Genomic DNA, 21,385 nt, shown 5'->3' on the forward strand with positions numbered 1-21,385 from the left:
AATGCAGCGAGCAAAAAATCCATGAATATTGTATTAGCGATGCGTTTACACCACGATAGGAATAGATATAATAAAGAGAATTATTTTATGATTCAGAAGTGAGATCGTGTTGGCATTTAACTCCGTTTTTATCCTCCTATAAAATGATTCGTTGAAATTTAACAGATCTAATCTTTTTTAAGGAAATCGGCAATATCCGAGTCAATAATTTTTCCCGTTTTTTAATTTCGTCGTGTTAACATATGTTAACAATCGAACGGCGAATATCACGCGCAAAAAGATAATAAAATATCTTCTCCGTAATGATTAAAGATTCAAAGCTGCTCGCGTCTCGAGGATTGTTTGAACGGTGTTGATAACGAGCGTGCGAGAGATCGCTTTTGACACGTCAGCCAACGCGCCAACTGAGACAATGTGCAAACAATTGCTGGCGTAGGAATTAACAGCCTTATCGGCTGAAATAATGAGGCTTGAAAAAAAGAGCCTCACAAAAGCCCCATGGTCGAGGAATTTTTCGATCATTGCGATAGAAAATTACGATCGCGTTTATTACGAAAACTCAATGCGTTATTGTACCTTCTTTATAGTTTCGTAACTCGTGAGTTATGTCCTCTGATGTTTCGAAGAAAAATATCGAAGCATAACTCGAAGGTTTCTGCAAGAATACACATTGAAAATTGCATATCAAACTTTAGGAAAATTGAGGAATTTTTAGAACTGTTTGGAACTTTAGGAAAATCTAGGGAGAGCCGGAGGAAATGAAGATACAGAGGAGAGATTAACTTTGAAAATTCGAACCTAGTCAGAAAATTTACACTATACTCTGTAGATGTTTAATGAGTTATGGAAGTGAAGAAAATTCACACAGCTGTTTTTGGAATAGATTCTCAGATATGTTAATATATACCGCAAACGATTGAAAATAAATCTATTCATCGTTGTTCGGCGTTATATAATATGATTGATCAGGTTCTAAGTGACTCATACGCATCCGGGAAAAAGAAAAATTTCCTCGTTGCAAAACAAGTGTTCAACTTGAAATTCTTATCATTTAAGATCATAGGAAAGTTCGAGAAACGGTTGAAATGTATTCGAACGCGCGTTCTGTATCGTGGCGAGGGTGACGCGGGGGGGCGGAGGTAGCCTCCAACGATATAAGTTTTGTCCCGTGACGGTTAACGCACTCTTGTTGTTCCGAATTGTTAGCAGCAACTTCGGCAAACGAAATGATACCTTTTTTCGCTTTCGAGATATTCTCACGATCACGAACAGTAAAACGTACTGCTTCGGAGTCTTTTCTTTCGTATTTAATAAGTTATTTAGTTAAGTTAAAAAACATTTGATTTTTGTGTGTATCGGGCGATTATATTTAATACTTTTGACAAATGTACAGTTCTTTTTTTGTTTAAAATATATAAGTTTATTGTTCCGTCGGAAGTCCGGCAAAAAACGATCGTTTTATTTTCTCGGGAACAATATTTCGTTGCGAGTAATATTGCCCCAACAGCGTCAGAGATATTTCGAATTCGCGACACTTGAACCGAACGTTCTCGGATCAAAAATAGTTACAAACTGAAACGTATGTTTAATTGAGACAAACCGAATCCGCAGCTGTTCGGTTTGATTCAGTTTCGAACGGGAAGCGATATTATTATTGGAAATCGACTACGAAATATTTCATCTAGAGATGCGATTTTCAAAACCATCCGCCTGCTTAAAGGCTTCGACTTCGTTATCGGTGATGATACCAGACGAGATAAAAGATAATCGTATTATTCCATTATATTAGAAACGCTGTACAAATTGTCAGAATTAGTTTTATCGGTTGTTCGACAAAATATTTGCTCGATTTTCTAAGTACGATTCGACAAACATTTCAATCGTGCTGTTCGCGATAACAGTATGATGCTAGAATGAATTTTATTTTTAGCACTCGCGTATTGGTTTCTTAAAAAATATGAAAGTAGAAATATGCGTATCGAGATCGATGAGACGTGTCAGAATGTATGGACCGATTTCGCAGCATCTATAAATCACTGCACATTCGCATGTTCTTTGATCAATTTCTGTTACAAAGAATTACACATTCTTTGATAAATGAAAGTAGCGCGAATTTGATGGATTACAGATATTACATTGCCAAATTAGTTGGCACGTCAGGCAGATTTTTCAGCAACCGAACGCCAGTTTGATACAACGGATTAATTTATTTCCATCGAGGGAAAAAACTGGCGCTGGCTAACTCCGTACGTTTGGCCAATATTTTTTAATGAAAAAACTTGGACCTTATATCGGCACGAGTATCTAAGGAACATATTTATGGGATGTTGTTTAACCGCCACGGCTGTTATCTCAATTTTCCACCGTAGTTTCACAACTGCAGCTTTCCTTTATCGTGCATAGTTTAGGTGACCGTGGTTTAATCTTTGTAAATTAGAATGTGTATTAAATAGTAACACGTTCACCGTGATCTAGGACGTTTATCGAAAGCATAGTTTAACGTGGAAAGTTAGCTTTTGGATTAACCGCGAAATTGCGAAAAGGAGAGACGAAAGCGTAACAAAAGCCTAATAAAATTACTTTCGCTAAATTCATTAATGCATCGAGAAGAAATCGGAGAGGAACTAAAATCATGGCTGACGCGAAGAGATGCAGTGGATGTCCTCGGTTACCGCGAAAACGTCGGAGAACTTTTCTTGGAATGTCGACCGGTGTTATTGTCCGAGGTTTCGTTCGCTTATGGCGCCTCTCCAAGAACAAGTATTCGTTCACGCTGCTTTATGCTCGCTGTTGCTCGCGGAGGTATGGTTCTTGCGAGCAAACCTGTCCCACTCCGCTAGAAAGAGCTATAAAACTCTTGAACGCTCGTCCAACGAGCAAGCTCCATCTTTGAAACGAGTTTCTGCGATGCAGATGGATCGAAAACGTTCAAATCCACGATTTTTCATTTACTTTTCATAACGATAATAAATAACGGATTCATAAAACCTCCACGGACCTGCGATTCCTGCCCGTGCACAGATAAACGGTTATTATCCTTCATAATCAAGCGTAACTTCTCTTTCAAGCTACGCTCGGAAGATTGGATAGCAGGAATGGAGGATTATACAGAGTGGGCCAAATAACCTTTTCTCTGAAACTATTGACGTTATAGACTCCAACTTTTTTACGTTAGATGATACATTGGGACGTTTATTATTTTCATTTTTGCACTGTTAAAGTTATGGAAGATTTCAAATATAAAAAGTGCAGTCTTAATTTGTACTTACCATTTTGTTGTACGTGCACAGTTTGATAGACGAAACATTTAATTTTCCGCGTTAAAAGATTAAAGATAAAAGGATGATCACGCGGGAGAAGCAATTTCAAATAGTTAACCGTGTTTCCTGTTTAATGTCGTCACGTAGGTTGGTTGATGATATCATTAGTAGGTTTTTTGCCGCAGCACTTCAATACCTTCCACTGGCCTTCGATGTTACACTGTTAGTTATTTACACATAAAGAATGTTAATGAAAAGAGTCGGCGTTCAAAGGGAATCCAAGACGAGTGTCTTGACGTTTTTCGGAGTTCTCTTTCACGAGACTCTTTCGAACAGAGATTTTGAGAAGTGGTTCTTCCGTGCTCGCCAATGGAGTTTGGAAATTTAATAATAGTCGTTCAGTATTTGAATCGCTCTGTTGTAGATTATCGATTACTCAAAGTGAATGCGCGTTCATGAATTCTGAGACAATGTTACATTGTTTCTGATGACTTTCTCGTTAAAAGGCATTGTTATATCGTTGGATTCCATCGGAACATTGTTCCTATTCCCGACGAGAATTTCTTTGCTACAGTTCAAATTACAATTAACTATTCACTTCCGCGTTAATTAAGTCAGTCGATAGATTGCATCGTCTTTGTGGATAAAATTATCGATAGCCCGTATTACTTGGAAGATAATTCGAACTTCACACGCGACTATAGAGTGTCTCAGGTTACGGAAGATCCGCTTACGGGCGACCACGGCAACGAAAGGGGTTGATGGACGTGGATTTCGGGCGATGCGTTCAATTTCGAAGCGGAACACGGAGCTTAGCGTGATTTCGTACACGCTGCTCTCCGTTGCGATCGTGTGCGTTTGACATAATAACTCGGCGGATATGTGACGTGTCGGCTGGAAGCACGTGCCCGTGGTTACTGGTGTGTGGAGTGCGGTTAAGGGACCGATACTACCCGTGATGGATATTCGCTACTCTATTCGTTCGAACATCGCGAATATCTCTCTGTATTGTTAATTGCTCACTCTCGCATCTAACATTTTGGAAACTTATTTTTAAACGACAAAAATACTTTATTTCTTTGGGTAAAATTCGCAATTAAATCATAGGTGTTTCTATCTCGTTACCATCTAGAACAACCCGTAACAACTTTTATGCACGAAACCGTCTACCGAATCCACTGTATTCCAATTGAACCACAGACCATAATGAGATGCATCTACATCATATTTCATAGCTTCAGCCAAATTTATCAAAGATAATGCCCCTGCTTCCGACATCGTTCATATCGCCATCTTCGTCGTACAGAATTATATGCCTCGTGCAAAATAGTACTTCGATGCATCAGTACTCGGTAGCTAAATGGATTTTATAAAAAAGCACGGCGCAGCTAATGGCGGTTAGGTGACCACCATTAGCCGAACATGCATTAGCTGATCAAATTAAATGCTGAATATTTCAGCGGATATCTAGTTTGAATGTACTCTATGTAACCTAACTATATTCGAATTAATATGCAGATATTTGTGGACATTTTATTTCGTAATAACAGTAGGTAGTCGCTATCGCCTGTTTTTTCCCGTAATAAAACGCAGATTGCGCCAGCACTCAAAATATCATTATGCACGGGTGTAAATCCCGAGAAATTACTCTTAAACTAAAAGAACTTATGACTCGGAATATTAAAGCGTATAAACGTTGCCAGCGTTCACTTGCTCCCCTTTCTTCCGGGACTCCGAAGCGACATAGGCATTAAGGTTAAGTCAATGTTTGATTTTCACGGTGATCCGCTCGTTGAAACATCGCGCCTCTATAATGCCAGATCGATGCCAAAATTAATATGCGACGCTGTGTTGCGGTTTCAATCCAGACTTCGATATAGAGTATCGTCGGAGCTGAATTTCCCTCGCTGGAATAATTGACGCTTCAATATTGACCCACCGTCCGGTGGATAAAAACTCGTAGTTCTTATGATTAAGATATCGTGTACCGTTAATTCTCGTTACATCGCCAGGATTGATAATTCTTCCAATTGCCAATATATCAACGAGATTTTTCTCCCTGATTTTCTTTCTGCTTAATCACTTTTTATACAAAACTTTTTCTTTTCTACCGCTTTTGAAAAACTCGGAATACATCGCTTTTGGAGTGCGAATTTTTTGTAGAATTTTAGCAACAATTTAGTAAAATGATTCCTCAAACGAAGGTTCTGCCTTTTTGACAGTCAATTACAGTAGCCAACGTGTTTGTGGAGAACCGTTACAAGAAACAAGAAGGAGGGACAACAAAGGATAAGAATGACTACAAAAGAATCCTCTCGAGCTGCGCTAAAGTCCCTGAAAAGTGTTCCATGGTTGGATATCATTGTTTCGCGTCAAAAAGAATTCAGACGTTATGCAACGCTTGTTACCGCGACTTTTTTCCAGACTCGAAGAAACTTGCGAGAAGAATACGGTCGACCGGTGGTGGTTCTTAGTTAAAATTAAATTCGAGACGTAGGCGAAACGGTTAATTAAGCAAAGTACCCCTTCGCGCGACCTGCCTGCCTGCTTACAAGCCCTCCTTCGTTTTACACGATTTTTCCAATGACGACCAAGCATTCAAAATATTAACATCCACGCAATGTACAATTATCTTTATTCGCTTGAACAAGCCAGTGGTATCATTAGTATATTGTTAGGAACCTTCAAGTGTTATTCGGTGAGGCTTGTTTACGTAGAAAATTTAATAATTAGTAGCAAAATCGTGGTAGCTTTAATCATTTAAAAAATTATTAGTTTGAAGAAGTAGCGAGATACTACAAAAATATGTATAGCTATGGATTATCGTGAATACCATAAAAATTTGACAGAAAGAATCCAGCGTCGTTATTCCGGAACGAATGGTTAAAGAGAAAATATCGAAGGGGCGTAAAAGAAGCTTGAAATCGTAAAGAACGATTGTTCCGTTCTTTCGAGCAGAATCATTCTCGAAGTTCCTTTCTCGTATCGATTCGACACACATTTTGCGTTCACGTGCCACGGTTACGCTACGCAAACTCGTTTCTCTTCAGGAAATCTTCGCTTTGTGCACCGAAGAGCAAGTATCGTGAAGATCGGTTTCTTCTCGCTTTGTCGAAGAAAGGAACCACCCCGTTCGTGCGAAACCTTTCAAGCTTTCCTACGTATTCCTGGAAACGAAAAACGACGATGATCCTACGAATGCTACGTAACACGAGCCGATTAATGGACTTCCGGTCTTCCTGAACAAAGGAAACCCTTCGAACGTAGCGGAGGATGTAAACAGCGTTAAACGATGTACTCTGCTGTATAAAAGCTTCGAGCACTCTTTGATTTTTGGACAAGAGAACCTTTTTAATACCCACGTTGAAATTTCACTGGTAACATTGTTTTTATAAGCGTAGCCGCGAGAAAACTTCGATCAATAAACAGGAAGAATAGGTTTCGTGTAGCTGGTACATAGGGGTGTTTACCAGCACACGCCTAAAGCTGCAAATTCCGTTAAATTTGCAAGAGAAGCAAAGAAGAGTGTTGAGACATTAACTGATTAAAGGATGAAATTGAAAATGTGTCTGATCAGAGACGTCAGTTTTCACTGTGGCGATCGACGCGTACGCATGTACGAAGAAGTGTAACGCGAGCGAGTCGATTAGGTGCAAAATAAGTGTCTATATTTCGAGTTTGACCTAATCGTTAATCAATGAAAAGCTAAGGAAACGCTACGTCACTCGGGAGGAAGGTGTACGCAGCAAGGGAGCGTCTCGCGTCGCGTCGTTCCGGTTCGACGGAACGCAGAACGAGGTTGAAGTGTGACTTTAGGGACAATTAATGGCTGCGCGTAGAAAGGGAATATCGTGTAAACAAACGTAGGAAAAGTTGTCGTCAGAGGTAACGGCGAGGCAGAGGCGCCTCTCAGGCGCCATTCATCCATCGATCGCGTCTCCTCTTCGCGTGTAATCCCACCGAGCAAAGAGAGGAAGCGACGGTGGCTGGCGCCGAATTTCGAAGTGCCATCCATCCTGTTAGCCTCGCACCAGGAAATGCTCGATTGTCTGGATAATTACCTAACTAAAAGGTTTAAGCTACCTTCGGGAGCGTTTAATATCTCTGATACGCTTCATTAACATTTATATCCTTAACGTTAACGTACGTCTTTTACCCTTTTCGTTACGAGTACGATCATTTAAACGGTGTTCGCGGTATAAAATATCCGCGATACAATTTCAGTCTCGGTTCTAAAACGTGCGGCGAGCATACGTGTACAGTCTACCACAAATCTGGCTTAAAATATCTCAACCGAGAGTGAAGAGGTGCTACTCGTGCATTTTTAAAGACTTTTTAAGACTTGATAGTTTCGAGACGCCAGAATGTATGGATTTAGGGTTTTGAGAATTGCGGAATCCATGGATTTATGACTCTGGTGCTTTGGGAGTCTAAGGATTGAGGGATTTAGGATTCCAGGCTCTGGAGATTCGAGGATCTATGGAGACGGTGAAATGAACCTGGATAGTTAGAAATGTAAGAATTTGGAATTTAGAAATTTGAGAACGTGAAAATTGAATCGAGAAAGTTGCAAGGAAAATTTACGTTGCACTCGAGTGTACAAAGTACGAATGTAGCAATAAAAGGTTAGCGAGTCATTTGTCCCGGGATAATATTAAACTCACAGCGATTAATATTAAACACTCCTCGGAGATTTTCCGAAACGTTTCGCTCACCTGCAATTTTGTCCATGGAAGATTAAAAGGAGTTAATAATTGAGCCCCTCCTGTAATTAAGAATGCAACAGCTGGAAATACTAAGAGCCTTACTTTTCCACGATTTCCATCCATGGTTTGAAGTCACGATTAACGATTAAATTCGCTTATTCCGGAACGGGAATTTTGATATTAACGTTTCTTTCGCGAAACGCTTTTTCTGCTGCTTCAGTTTGGAACAAATAATTATATGTAAACGAAGTGCCTGGTAGTAAAATTGAAGTGGTTCGCAAAGTTCTGAAAATTGAAAAACGATGCTTCACCATATGGTAACCCTGGCTGCGTTTATTTTACGATAAACGAACGATATTGATCGTTCTGTAAAGCGTTCAACATAAAAAGTACAACGTGTAATGGACGGCACGAAATTAACCCTTTGAGTGCGGTGCACTTTAAAAAGAAGCCATCAGTATTTTGCGGTATATGCAATATTCCTGTTAGTCCGGTCAAATAAAAAATATAGCAGAAAAATTTACCGGGCGAATATATCCGCCTTGCGGAGATACAGTAGATTTTCGTTATATCGTCACTTTTATCCCTGACGGAGATTCATGAAAACTTGTTATATTGCCACGTAAAGCGCTGTATCGCAATGCGTCGATTCATGACGTTGTATCTCTCCCATTATAATTTTCACGCTAGGGAAAGAACGGGAAAACGAATTTCCCTTTTTACCGCTCGAATTCAATAAAGAAGAGAAAGAAGTTTCAAGATGTAATTAACAAACACATCTGTATTCGATGCTATTAATGTTATAATACAAATTTATATCGTTTTTCTTCGACAGACATCCACAAGCGCAGCATAAAATTTGCATTAGCTTCGCGTTGCATTTACATTGCACCGCTTCGCGATTTCTTCGCGTTTGAATCAAGTAATCGTTTGCATAATATTTAGATTAACCTTTCCATTTATGGAAAGTGTACTACTGTAGTAATAATTCAGCGAGTTTACTGAAACACGAGGATTCGAAGTTTATGCAGTTTTCCTCTTGACGCGCATCACTTGCTAGTAAAACGTTCGCGTTTTCTGTCGAAGCTATTTTTTGGTAGGTTACGTGATTCGCGTACGACTTTGCAGACTTCTGCATGTATGTCATAAATGCATAAACATCCGCAGTCTACTTGCGGGAAATCGAGTCAGAAAAGGAATAATCTTAAAAATATATTCTTGGAGTATCACAGGTTGTTACTTTTTGTTAGGATCGAAAGCATTCTCGGTTCTTTGAACGAACGAAGAAATCGAAGATCTCTATTATTTGTCCGAATCGACTCTAGACACGATCAACGACTCTCGAAAGGCTTTCGCAACGCGTTTTCTCCGCTTTCTACAAAATGCATCATTACCGTGTCTTCGTGCTTCGAGCTAAAACTCGCACAGTCTGAAGAGGCTGCGGTAGAAGGACAGACGAGTCAAGGTCACGGTCTACTTTCTTCGCTTCTTTTTCTCCCGTTTTCAAACCTTTCAGTCCGCTTTTTTATGGTTTAACTAACTTCGGACCGATTTATCTCTTCGCCTCGAGTTCGATTTTAAATTAACTAGACTCGGATTTAGCGAAATTGCGATAACATTTAGTCGATCGGAGTTAAACGTTCAATAGGTAGAATTTATCAAGGTCGTGAATTTTGTACACAGATAATTTAAACGGGAACTTTAGTAGACGCGCATCGATCGAAGAAGAATCCAGTCACTTACGATGTTGGTATTTTATAACTTTGCAATTTTCCGTTGCTGTCAGTGAAGTACGCTGACACCGAATAGGAAACATCCTTCATATTTCTTATCATATCCGCGTTTCCCCGTTGACAAGGGAATTTCGCAGGTATGCAATAGCGCTACTAGTCGAGAGACTCGGTCTTTCACGACGTCGCATCTGAATAATTCAGAAAAGGCTTTAAAAATAGCGATCGCAAATTCGATAGGATGGACACTGCGGTCGTAGCACGCTACCGGGCCACGCGTTCGCGAGGAAACGCAAGGAGTGCCGTGTTTTTAAACATAATTTCGAAACGTAGGCAGAGAGGTTTCGGCACGAACAAGGGAGCAGTCGAAAAGCATGTGCGTAATCTCGAGAAGGAGCGGTTAGGTGCGGGGGCAGAGCGGAATATTGATTGTCGCAGAGTCGGAGGCAGCAGCAGAGGGGCCGGCCAGTCAGCTGACTCGAGTTGCCAGCTCACAGCTGATCCGACACACGGCGTCGCGGGCGTCGCGGCGCAACTACCGTCGCATTGCTGCCCTCGCCCTCTTCCTCTGCACCCCCTCAAGGCCCTCCACTCCGAACTTACACCGCCCTTCGCTGTGCGTCTCTCTATTCCCAATTTCATCCACTCTGCGGACTATCCTGCTCCTGTTCCTGCCCCTTCTCCTGCCCCCTCTACCGACCGACCTCCAGAATTATGCGGGTCCTGTCGCTTTTCGTCCTGGCTCTCGGTCCACTGCTCCTGCAACTTCATTCTGTGCCGTAAATATTCGCGCGATTACTTTCAAGCTGCAACGAAGCTCTGACCTGCTTTTTGGTTAAAACCCATGGGACAAACCTGGGGATAGCTTAGAAGGAGGATCCTTGGAAAGTGTAGAGAAAGGAGTCTAAAATAATCCCAGGTGGCAAAATGTTGGAGGTGGAAAATATAGCCTTACCCTTGTTATAAATGTGACGCTTTAAATAGAAATCTTGTTACGCAATTACCGCGAACACCCCGTATATTTCGATATCTATTTGATATCGTGATAAATGGGTCACTATCTTGCGTATTGTACGATCCCTTCTGTATCTAGGTAAAAGCTTCTAAATGACCTAGTATGTAGGTAGGAAATTCGTGGAACTATTTAACACGCCGACTGCTATGAGATCACCGGCGACTGGCACCATAAATTTATTATAGCCGAATGCCAGTCGGTGTATGTTCAGTCTTTCGTAAACTAATGGTTCGTTCGTCCCCTTGGGATAACATAATTTTCTTGTACGAAATGCAAACTGTATTAATAAATAATGTCTACTTTAAGATTTTTGGTTAATACGTGTTTATGACTGTTAATGAATGTGTCTCCTGTAATCGGTAAGCATATTTTCTTGCGTGTTTCATGGCTGTTACTTATCTATGTTGTAATATGCACGCGCGATTGGTATAATAAATTGCTTTTAATTCTACCCATCTCTCGACTCGCGACTGTACGCGTGAAGCATGTGCTTATCTCCATACAGTATCGTCTATCAATTTTCTGCCAAGATTCAAATGAAGTTATCTAGCCCGTATCGTTACTAACGGGTCAAATGCCTGTGACGTTGCAAACGTAACATTGTCATTCTTCGAAGTCATTGCTATCGCTTTATAAATACGCTGCTAACGATATTACATTACGTTATTTAATATCAAATAAGTAGGCGCATCATTTACAGTTCCTACTGTTATATTTCGTATCGTTCGATAGCGTATACAATTTACACTAGTACTTGGTGGTTTAAGATTTAGCTGCTAATTATTTCGTAGGAAATTTGTAAACCTAAAATTAATTGTGGATAAAATGCTTCCTTTCTTCGCGCAAACCACACGATATGTCGAGGATACTCGAGCCCAGCGGATACATGGAAATTACCAGCAAAGAATTCGCTCGAGCGTACTGATTATTATGCGCGACATCGAAGGGCTACTATTATTTTGTCGGTCTCAGGTCGTATTTTCTCTTCGCTCCGACATTGATCCTTAGAAGCTTCACGAACGAACGGATCTGAATTTCATTTCTGATTCCTGGTTCCCGTTTCAAAGAGACCTACATCATCGTGAAAGAAAATGCACCACAGTCGAACATCAATTGTTTGTTCAACCGCGTATTAACTGATTCTTATTATCTGCGTTCACCGAACTTTAGACCACACGCTCGATCACAAATTGTAGTCCATTAACCCTCGCAGGCCTGACTCTTTTCCGCGTTCGAACGAATACATGAAAGAGTTCGATAAGCAGATTAATACCGAAGTTATCGTAATACAATGTGTTACAAAATAAGTTTTTGAATTCAGTCCAAAATAAACGGGGTTACGATCATCCAAGTTTTGAAAAAACTTTTCACGGGTTTCGAAACATGAATGATCAATCAGGACAGTGATCAGCGGAGCCACGTAGCACAACCTACATAAGAAAACAAAAAGAGGCTGAACAGAAGCAGCAACTTATCACGAAAACGCCAAAGTCACGGGTGTTTCAATCAGGTCTACTTGCCGCGTGAATGCCTCACATTTTTTTCTGCAATCCGTGCGTTCTCTGTCTTCATATCTATCCGTTGTGCCTGGTTGCTTCAGCATCAGTCATCCTCTGTTCTGTTTCTCGTCGCAATAGCACGTTCCTACGTAGCTTTGTCGCGTGTGTCGTAGGTATTTGTTCGTCATTCCTAGTCCGCCTGAACGCTTTGCCGTCTTTCCACCCCACAATCTCTGACTCCTTCTCTATCTGCCGTACAAAAGGAAACGCGATGCACAGGGTGACGAGCAATTCTGTACATCCAAACAATCATAATTCGGTAACGACACTGTAATTCACATTTGTGAGCGTCAAATTTATTATTGTTGGGAATACTACAATATTTTCGAGGGGTAACCCTTATCGCAGATTATACATGACACGATGAGTTAGGTCATCGGTTACCGACACTACGAATTTATTTATTACTTGTTATATAATAATTTAGAAGTAGGCGTTATGCCTGACCTCCCTCACATGTTCTATCGACACATATCGTATGGCCACACGCTAGAATCACTATGCATTTGAATCGTTATGTGCCATATTGCCACGCGTTGTATCGCCACACATTTGAGTTATTATTAGTTGTATCGGCAAGCGTGGTATTACCGCGCGTTTGAATCGCTATTTCTTATATCGCCACGCATTGGACTTCAGCGCGTTGTACCACCACGTATTTAAATTACTACGCGTTTCAATCGCCATTCGCTGTATCGCCATGCATCGAATTGCGGCGTGTTATACCTCTACGCGTTTAAATTGTCACGCGTTTGAATCGCTATTCATTGTATTTCTGCGCGTTGAATTACAGTGCGTTGTACTCCTACGCGTTCGAATCACACTATACGTTGTATCGCCATGCTACTACGTGTCTGCTACTCGTCATATCACCACGCATTAGTTCGCGTTGTACTCCTGACTAATATATTGCACTGTAGCACAGTATTCGCATACAGATGTAAAATAAAAAATGAAAACTGTCCAATATGTTGCAAATTCTTGTTTCATTCGTGTCGATATGGGAGGAGTTTACCGTAACGACATACCTGTTCTTTACCTAATCAAGACGGATCCTTGCATAACGAGCGATTAAGCTGTTATCTCGCAGTGAGCATCCATACTAACCCAGATCCTAACCAGACCTGGTTTTATAACGTTGATCCAAACGTGACCCAGATTTTGTTTAGATTCAATCCTGACCTAATCCACTGGTTTTTATCTTATCTGTAAGTTCACGCCCACTGGTATGGTCAAGTGTGTACCAAAAGCACCACGTCCGATCTTTGATTTTTATCTTTGACCCTGCGCGCATACTTTATTCAATTCTCTCTAAATCACACTAGCAACGAGTTGTGTAATAGTCAGGAATCGATCACTCGAGTTCACCGAGTAACCTCTTCGAAATGTTTAAAATGCAACGTTTCGAAGCGAATTTTAGAAATTCTTACATATTCATTTGTACGCTTTTCATGCACAATAAATTATTCAGTAGAATCGATTTGGATGGTTGTTTGCAGCTTTTCGTGTCTTGTTTAATAGATGAAACTTAATGCGAACCGAATGTAATCCGTCTAAGTATTTTCTGAACCGAACCGTGACCCACTTACAATTTTGCAGTCAACGCTGCATCCGATCTAAGAGTTCCTCAAAGCCAATCTTGATTTAACCTAAATACTTAATGACTTTAAATATACCATCATTTGCGTTTATTTGTCTAAATCTTTGGTTACGAGCTACACATTTTTCCTAGATTCTAGGAAGTTTATTAGGAGGTCTTGCTCAGAAGACCTCTTACAGAAGAACACATGTAAACTTAACAATTTTTTAACTTTCATATCTTCGAATTTCCAACATTCCAAATTTTCAATGTCCTTAAGTTTCCAAATTCTTAAATTTTCAAATATCCAAAATCCCAAATTTGTGTCTCATAATTTTTAGATACCCAAATTTTCAGTCTGCCGCAACTCCCGTATCTCCAGATCCCAGAAATTTCTACAAATCAACGAGTGATTTATTCATCGCTGCCATATTCTTTCACCTTTGGATGCCAGATTTGCTCTGTAGCTCTTCAGATACTCGAGCGTGTATGCATACACCTGAACATTTCTCGAGAACGTACGTCCATAAGAACTCGAACATTAATTTTTCAAAGTTGTATGCACACGCTCATATAAATGTCCACTGTTCAGAAAGTGTATATGGATGTTTCTGAATCTCTATTTTAGATAGCTAAGAATGAGTGGCCACTTTCGAAGATGTCCTATATTGCACCGTTAAGAGGGAAAGGGTTAAACAGCGCGTTGTATCCCGTTCCTCTCCTCGAAATAACTCGGTATCCCTTTCCGGTTGATAGACGTTACTCGAGCCTCCCTACCTTGCGTCCCGGCGCCTAGCGTCGTCGCACGTCGCAGCAGAAGGGGTCAGGAAATACAAGGACTTCTGTGTGTTTCAGTCGCGTTCGAGCTCTCGACTAAAACGCGTGCCGAGTCGGCTCGAGTGCCGTTGGGAAGCCGGTGAACAAACACGGTACGATCTTCGTCGTGCAACTTTTCGTTCGAGAGCGACACTTAGATTTACTTTCTTCCTACCCCGAACAGCAACTTCGCACACGCGTGTCATTCGATGATATCGATAACGCGTTCTGTATCTACTCCACGTATGTTTTGCTTCTTTTTCATTCAGACTCGACCAGTCACTGGACTTTCATTCAATCGGTTTTGACCTCTTTCTCGTTTGAAACCAGTCCAAATGGACTAGCTGTGTCATGAAGTATCGTGAATGGTGCCTCGAAGAGAGAGTGAACGCGGGAGGGTAGTTGTTGATCGCTTTTCGAAGCAAAATTCATTGGTTACGAGTTAGACTCCTGGTGTTACTGTGGCGAGTTTTTTTCTTAAGTAGACGAATGTAGGGAATACGTGAACATTTGGAGCATCGAAAGAAAACACGATTAAGATATTAACGCTGGATGCTATGCTGATAATTGGTGACCGATGTCTACAATCTATACCGTAAAAGTGACACACATTTCTAAATTCTTACATGTTAAGATCTTTATATCTTTACATCCCTGTATCCTTAGAATCTCTAAACTTCTAGGACCTCAAACTCCTATACCCCTATTTCTTTAGAATCAAGTAACTATAATTTTATATCCTACATCTTACATTGCCATTATTTAGTATCGCATAGGACAAACAGAAATGAGTTAAAGCATTGTGGCATGAGTGTTACAGATATGGTTAAGAGACGGAGAACGGCTGTTGAGATTACGCTAGTCATTCGAGATAATAAATTAAAGCGTTCATTTAGATAATTAAATGTCATTGACACGTTTACCAGTAAGAACGAACGATACCGAGCGAATTCTAAAGAACTTATATTTTATATCAAATAATACACCTTTTTCGTGTTTCGTTTTAAACTCTTGTTGCGTGTTACACGTTGATACGCTGCAGCAGCCATCTTGCTCATTAAACTTAATCTTACAGAAGTTCTGAAGAGTTATGGCGATGAACTTTACTCCAAGATTTCACTTCGTTACCATGCATGCATCAAAAGTTAGCTGCAATTTTAACCGTTAATAAAATTGTACCCGATTAACACCGTGACAGGGCAAGAAGTTAAGAGTAGTAACAATTAATTTGTCGATTCAATTAATCTCGGACGAGTATTATTTAACCTAGACCACTTTTTTCGATTATAGGAGAAAATTTGAATACGTTTTAAACACACGGTCGACTGTTATCTTGTCACGCTCTGTGTCGTCACGTTCTACTTTGTCACGTCGTCAAAGACTATCGAACCGATACTTAGGCCGATTTGGGTAGTAAGAGGATTAATTGTACAAGTGTCGGAATATTCGAAAATGGGGATATCAAAGTTTGAAGATGCAAGAAAGCATCTTGAAATGATTTATTTAGGAGTTGTAAAGAAGGAATTGATGGTACGGTTGTAAGATAGTTCCGTTGAGGGGCGCGCGTTTAAGGAGCAAATCAGGAGAGAATAAAAAGGATCGCTTTACAAAACGCTATTTGAACAGTCATCGAGTTTAACGCTTCGAAGCAATTTCCACGGTAATTTCATGGTAAGAGGATGCAAGCGAACTTCCACTCGAATACTGTATTCTTACCCCGAGAATCGAATTTCTTCGGAACTTAATCTCCCGCGCTGCCACTCCATCAGACGAGCGTCAATGTAAATTAAATCGTTCTTCGCTGTCACTCGAATCTCGAATACGGGTTAAAATTAGCATCGCGTATAAATAATCGCTTTTCTTTCGTCGTGTTACCGTGCCCGTTCTTCTCAATTGCCGAGAATTAATAACGCCAGCGATTTTTCAAACTTATTGGATCGTTTACGCACGTTGCATCGCGCTCTGCTAGATAGTCCTTCAAACTCTGCAGATACCTATACGCGTACGTACGTGCTGTTTATCGAGAAACCACAACGTTTCCCTTTACACGGGATTCGCTATCGACTGATGAAAATTGTTGCGTAACTCTTTGAATACCGTACCAATTATGAGATGAAAATCTCGGATGGAAACAGTTTCGTCAAACCGACGCTTTGACTGTTGGATGTTCGCGTTTTGGAGCTTGGAATTTAATAAAAATTAATACGCAAGCGTTTCTTTAGCGAACGTAAAATGGCTGACGATCGGTTGTTCAAACGTATCAAGTCTGATACAGTTTCGCGATATAAAAGCAAAATACCACCTACGCCACGTATATCTAAACTTTAAAGCTCGAAAGAGATTGCTGTTTCAACGTTTTATTAATATTTCAAATATGGCTGATTGCAACGACTGTTTTTTAAGCCTATAAAGTCTCGTAAAATAGCACGTATTTCACGTTCGTTCAAAGCATGAAGCTTGACAAAGGGTATAAACGTTTCATCGAAGCTTCAAATACGGCATGACTAATAATCGCTTAAAACAGTGACCGATTTTTAAACGCGTAAAGCACAATGGTAACACGAAAGTAAAATAGAACCGTAGCTAACATGCATTGAAACTGCACAAATTAATGTTCTCTCAAATTTACGAATAAATTGTTACCCAACTTTGAAAGTTCCATGTTCGATAAAAAAATAAAAGTTGTCAATATATTCGTAGAATCAATTGCGTGTGACCATGTTGATTATTATATAGCAAGTAGTTAAAACACGTGCACTTGAAATTAACTTTCCATTGGTCAACGAGGTTGTGTAACTCTTGAAACGGCACCCCAATTACGATAAGAAAATAAGCAAGGCAAATGTACATATCGTGTCGTGTGTAACCTTAAATTTATTCGGAAGCGACTTTCAAACGATAGAGATCGATATGTATCTGTCAACCGAATTATAATAAGAAGATAAGTGACGCAAATACATTTCATGCGACCAATTGTGTGTAACCACTTGGACGGTGCAAATTGCGATATCGATACAAATTGACTTTCGAGCGATAGAAATTCTTATATAATTCTCAGAATGCTATCCCAATTATAATGGTTAAATGGGCGAAGCAAATAAATTTCATGTGATCAATTGTGTGCGATCACGTGATAAAGCGTGGCCACACTGCTCAAAGCGTAAACGGCAAAACTAATGCAAGTAATTGACTTTAAACGGGCTTTAGAATCGATTTACATGGAATGTCACCTCGCGTAGAATCGACGTTAAATATCAGGTTCGAACGTTCGGTAACTCGTCTACGAAATTCAAAGAAAAGGTACGCTCGTTTTTCTAACTATTCAAATGCTTTGTTTTCGCAAGAGTACAGGGTCATTTTGATTCCGGTAAGGTCTGCGACATGGTCTGGATTTAAAACTCGTACGTGACTCGTTGCCCTCGAGATTTCGGATTTATGATCTTCTCTTACCTCGTGTCTTCTCGGTTTATTTCTTCGTCGTTCGAAAAACACTTTTACGAAACTCTAAAAGACATCCTCGAGTAAGATCGAAATTTTCACGATCGATAGGAAATTTCTCGATTTCGCGTCCGAGGGAAATTCGCTTTGTCCCCGTTCCGCCGATCGATCAATTCGATTTATTTTTGCGTCGCGCACGCCCGTGAGTCTGATCGCTGTTGACTTACATCACTGTCGTCGTTGGTGGCTCATTTGCCAATCGTCACGTGTCCTCGTTCGACGTCGAAATCGAATATCAATGGTACGCGTTCGTAGACGCACGTGCGAAGTTCGATAGTCTGCATCTCGATTTGCCAATCGAACTTCCGCCTAGGTGGTGTCAATGTCTGGCGAGCCCGTTCGTATTATTAATAGTCGTTCGGTGATAATTCGGTGTTCTTCCGTGCACGCGCAACGAAGATGGAGAATGCACATACGCGATAAAAAGACTATCCGGATCGCGTATACGGTTTATAGAGTGGAACAGGGTGTGGATAATGTGTCGCGTTGATTTCTACCGTTGGGTAACCAACTTTCCGTCAGATATGAGTCACCAAAGCGATTTCGGATGATAACTTCTCCGCGCAAGTTATTTTCCAAAGCGTTATTCGTCGCTGTCCTCGTTTCGCATTTTCAAAGTTTGTGCATCCGCGAGCTAAATATACTTACATTTAATTTATCTTTCATACGGAAGCGTAACGCGTATCATCCCCTATTCACGGAGGAAACGTGTTTACGTGTAACGTTTTAGTAATTGGAAGTTTGCACGCGATCCGTTTGATGTTATTTATTCCTAGGGACGCGGAAATTTCGAAAATCGTTGTTTATCGTCGGGAAGGAAAAATATTAGATTCGGGTATGTAAAATTACGTTCGATCAAAGTAAACGAGCTTCGAGGCTCGTTGTCGACGCCAGTCACGTACGTTTATTATCTGTCTCCCTCGCCATAATGACGTCATGTTAATGAGATGCTCGGTTAAGCATAAATTTCGATCGATGGCGTGCGATTGATCGTGACGATGGCTGTAACGCTCCTCCGCTTTAGCTGCTGGAAATTTCAAGTCTCCGCTTACTGACGTAAGCAACAATGATTTAATTTATACAACGTTCGAAAAACCTTGCTTGCCACGTTACATCCTTAATACCATCATCTTGTTACGGTAGCATTAAAAACCTTAACGGGTCTTATCGCTTTTTCGTTATGTAAATCGATCAACGCGTTCGGTGATCGTTTTCTGAAAAGAACCACCATCGACAGTCTATCGTCCCGATCATTATTATTATCGAAAAATTATTATCCGAATAGGTCGTTAGCGTATAAATATCGTAGATACACGTGTACGTCGTGTTCATTTTTGAACCAAGTTTAAACACGTAAAACGAACTAATTACGTCACATTTAATTAACGCGATAAACACGGCATTCGTTGTATTAAAACAACATATAATGAAGCGTCGAGATTCTGTTACGAACACCGTGCCTATAAAAGGTACAATCTAACGTTTCGAGCGCTGCAAATCATCAATTAAATATTCTCGTTCATTCATTACGCGATTGTAATTCTATGATTCTAGTATTACCTCAGACCCAGTGTGGTCGCCGTATCAATTCAGGCTCGGTTTATATCTGTCCCACGTAACCGGTGATAACTAACGAATATTAAAAGCGCACACAACATCGAATGACGCGTGCGAACGCGTTGGATGTCGTTGAAAGTTTACGATTCACGTGAAACCTTAAAAATAGGTCGAAATGTTACGTTCTGATATTGCTGGTCTGCTCCGCGGATGGTTGTGCATCAGCCTTTTACTGCTTCATATCGCGTTTATTACGCTTCTGTACAGGGTGTTTCGCATGACTGGGCCAAGCTCGACAACAATAGAAAATAGAAAAAACTTCGAATAACGCCATTTAATTTCGTGTAATGGCATTTTTTCTATTCTCTGTCGTTTTCAAGCTGTCCCAGTTGCGATAGATTGCATACATAACCGATCGTATTCGAGGTTGTGACCGTACAGATTGTTGAACTTATCTCGATATCGATCATACGGTCGTGTTATAAAAAAAACGAACGTTAACGTCTTTAAGGATGGTATCTTCTGGAGTTAATATTCCATTCGTTATAAATCGATAGTAATCAAGTAAGATAACTCGTAAGAGCGTTAATAAGGTCACACACGTGGCAGAGAGGATGTCTTTGACATCGGAAATCACCTCGGAGATTCTTTCCATCGTTGTCAGATTGCCATAGAAGCTTAGTCATTCTTTGTTACTATCAGAAAACTAGCAGCGGAGCATAAGTGAGACACGGTGAACAATTATTCCGCAGAATACGAGGAAAGTGAAGTTGAAATTGAATTCGAAGCTGACCCAAACGGACGCTGTCGAAACTCGAAGAAGAATCTTTAACCGCTCTCTCGAAGATGGCTCCAGCGACGTCCGACCGCCAGCAACCGGAAGAAGATTCGACCGAATCGATGAGTCCGACACTTCGATACCTCGAGGAGAAACGCTAAGGCATGCTCTGAGACGTTTCATCTCGGAGATAAAATAGCTAGAGGAATCGATAGAGTATATATCGGAGAATAAGAGCGAACACCAAGCGATTGTCGGGGGTCGCGGACGGTGTTCGATGAGAACCGAACAAGATTTGGTGCATACCCAGCGTACGTGAAAAGATCCTCGGGCACGAGGACGGGGTGCCGAGGAGATCGTCATCGACAACGACGATCACGACGACGACGATGCTGCGATCGCCGGCTCGCGTCGTCCTTCAGGATTCTTCCGCCTCCACGTCCTCGACTCTGTCGGCCCCACCGACGCCGGTTCACCACGGCGCCGCCTCCTCTTCGGCCACCGCCTCTGGATCCAGCTCCAACGTCTCCTCGCGTCTTTCCCTTCTCGACACCTGCCACAGGAAGATCAGGTTCTTCGGCGAGCTTGTCGCGTGAGTCGTCTACTAAAATCTCGTCTATATACAGGATAGTCTAAACATCGCTCCGCCGCTTTCACGGACTTCCGATGGTTTGCCAGAGAAAATCTTGTAACGCTTCATCAATTTTTACTCCGCTATAAATTCCGATAACTTCGAGAAAGTTGTACCATGTTTTGATCGCGTAACGTTACGCGATCTGTCATACCGGTGACCGGGATCTTGAAGAAATCGTCGCGAATCTGTCATCGCGATGTGTGAACAAGGTTATTTTGTTTCTTTCGTAAAGGAAATCCATCGTTCTTACGAC

General features: G+C 40.9%; 1 protein-coding gene across 8 annotated transcripts in view; it reads left to right on the plus strand.

The window, feature by feature from the left end:
• Fdx2 (Adrenodoxin-like protein 2, mitochondrial Ferredoxin 2) overlaps positions 1–21,385 on the plus strand; it is a 77,169-nt gene that overhangs the window by 47,093 nt on the left and 8,691 nt on the right. For 2 of the 8 annotated variants that reach the window (XM_076531505.1, XM_076531508.1), the window contains exon 2: positions 20,473–21,090. The exons of 4 other annotated variants lie outside the window; for them this stretch is intronic. In XM_076531505.1, the coding sequence (XP_076387620.1) occupies positions 20,888–21,090 (203 nt within the window). In that variant the 5' untranslated portion in view covers positions 20,473–20,887. Of the gene's footprint in view, positions 1–14,675; positions 14,779–20,422; positions 21,091–21,385 lie in introns of those variants that run through there. 2 more of the 8 variants (XM_076531506.1, XM_076531507.1) reach the window with 2 other exon arrangements.

Source organism: Megachile rotundata, chromosome 5, assembly GCF_050947335.1.
Source record: "Megachile rotundata isolate GNS110a chromosome 5, iyMegRotu1, whole genome shotgun sequence".
Taxonomy (NCBI): domain Eukaryota; kingdom Metazoa; phylum Arthropoda; class Insecta; order Hymenoptera; family Megachilidae; genus Megachile; species Megachile rotundata.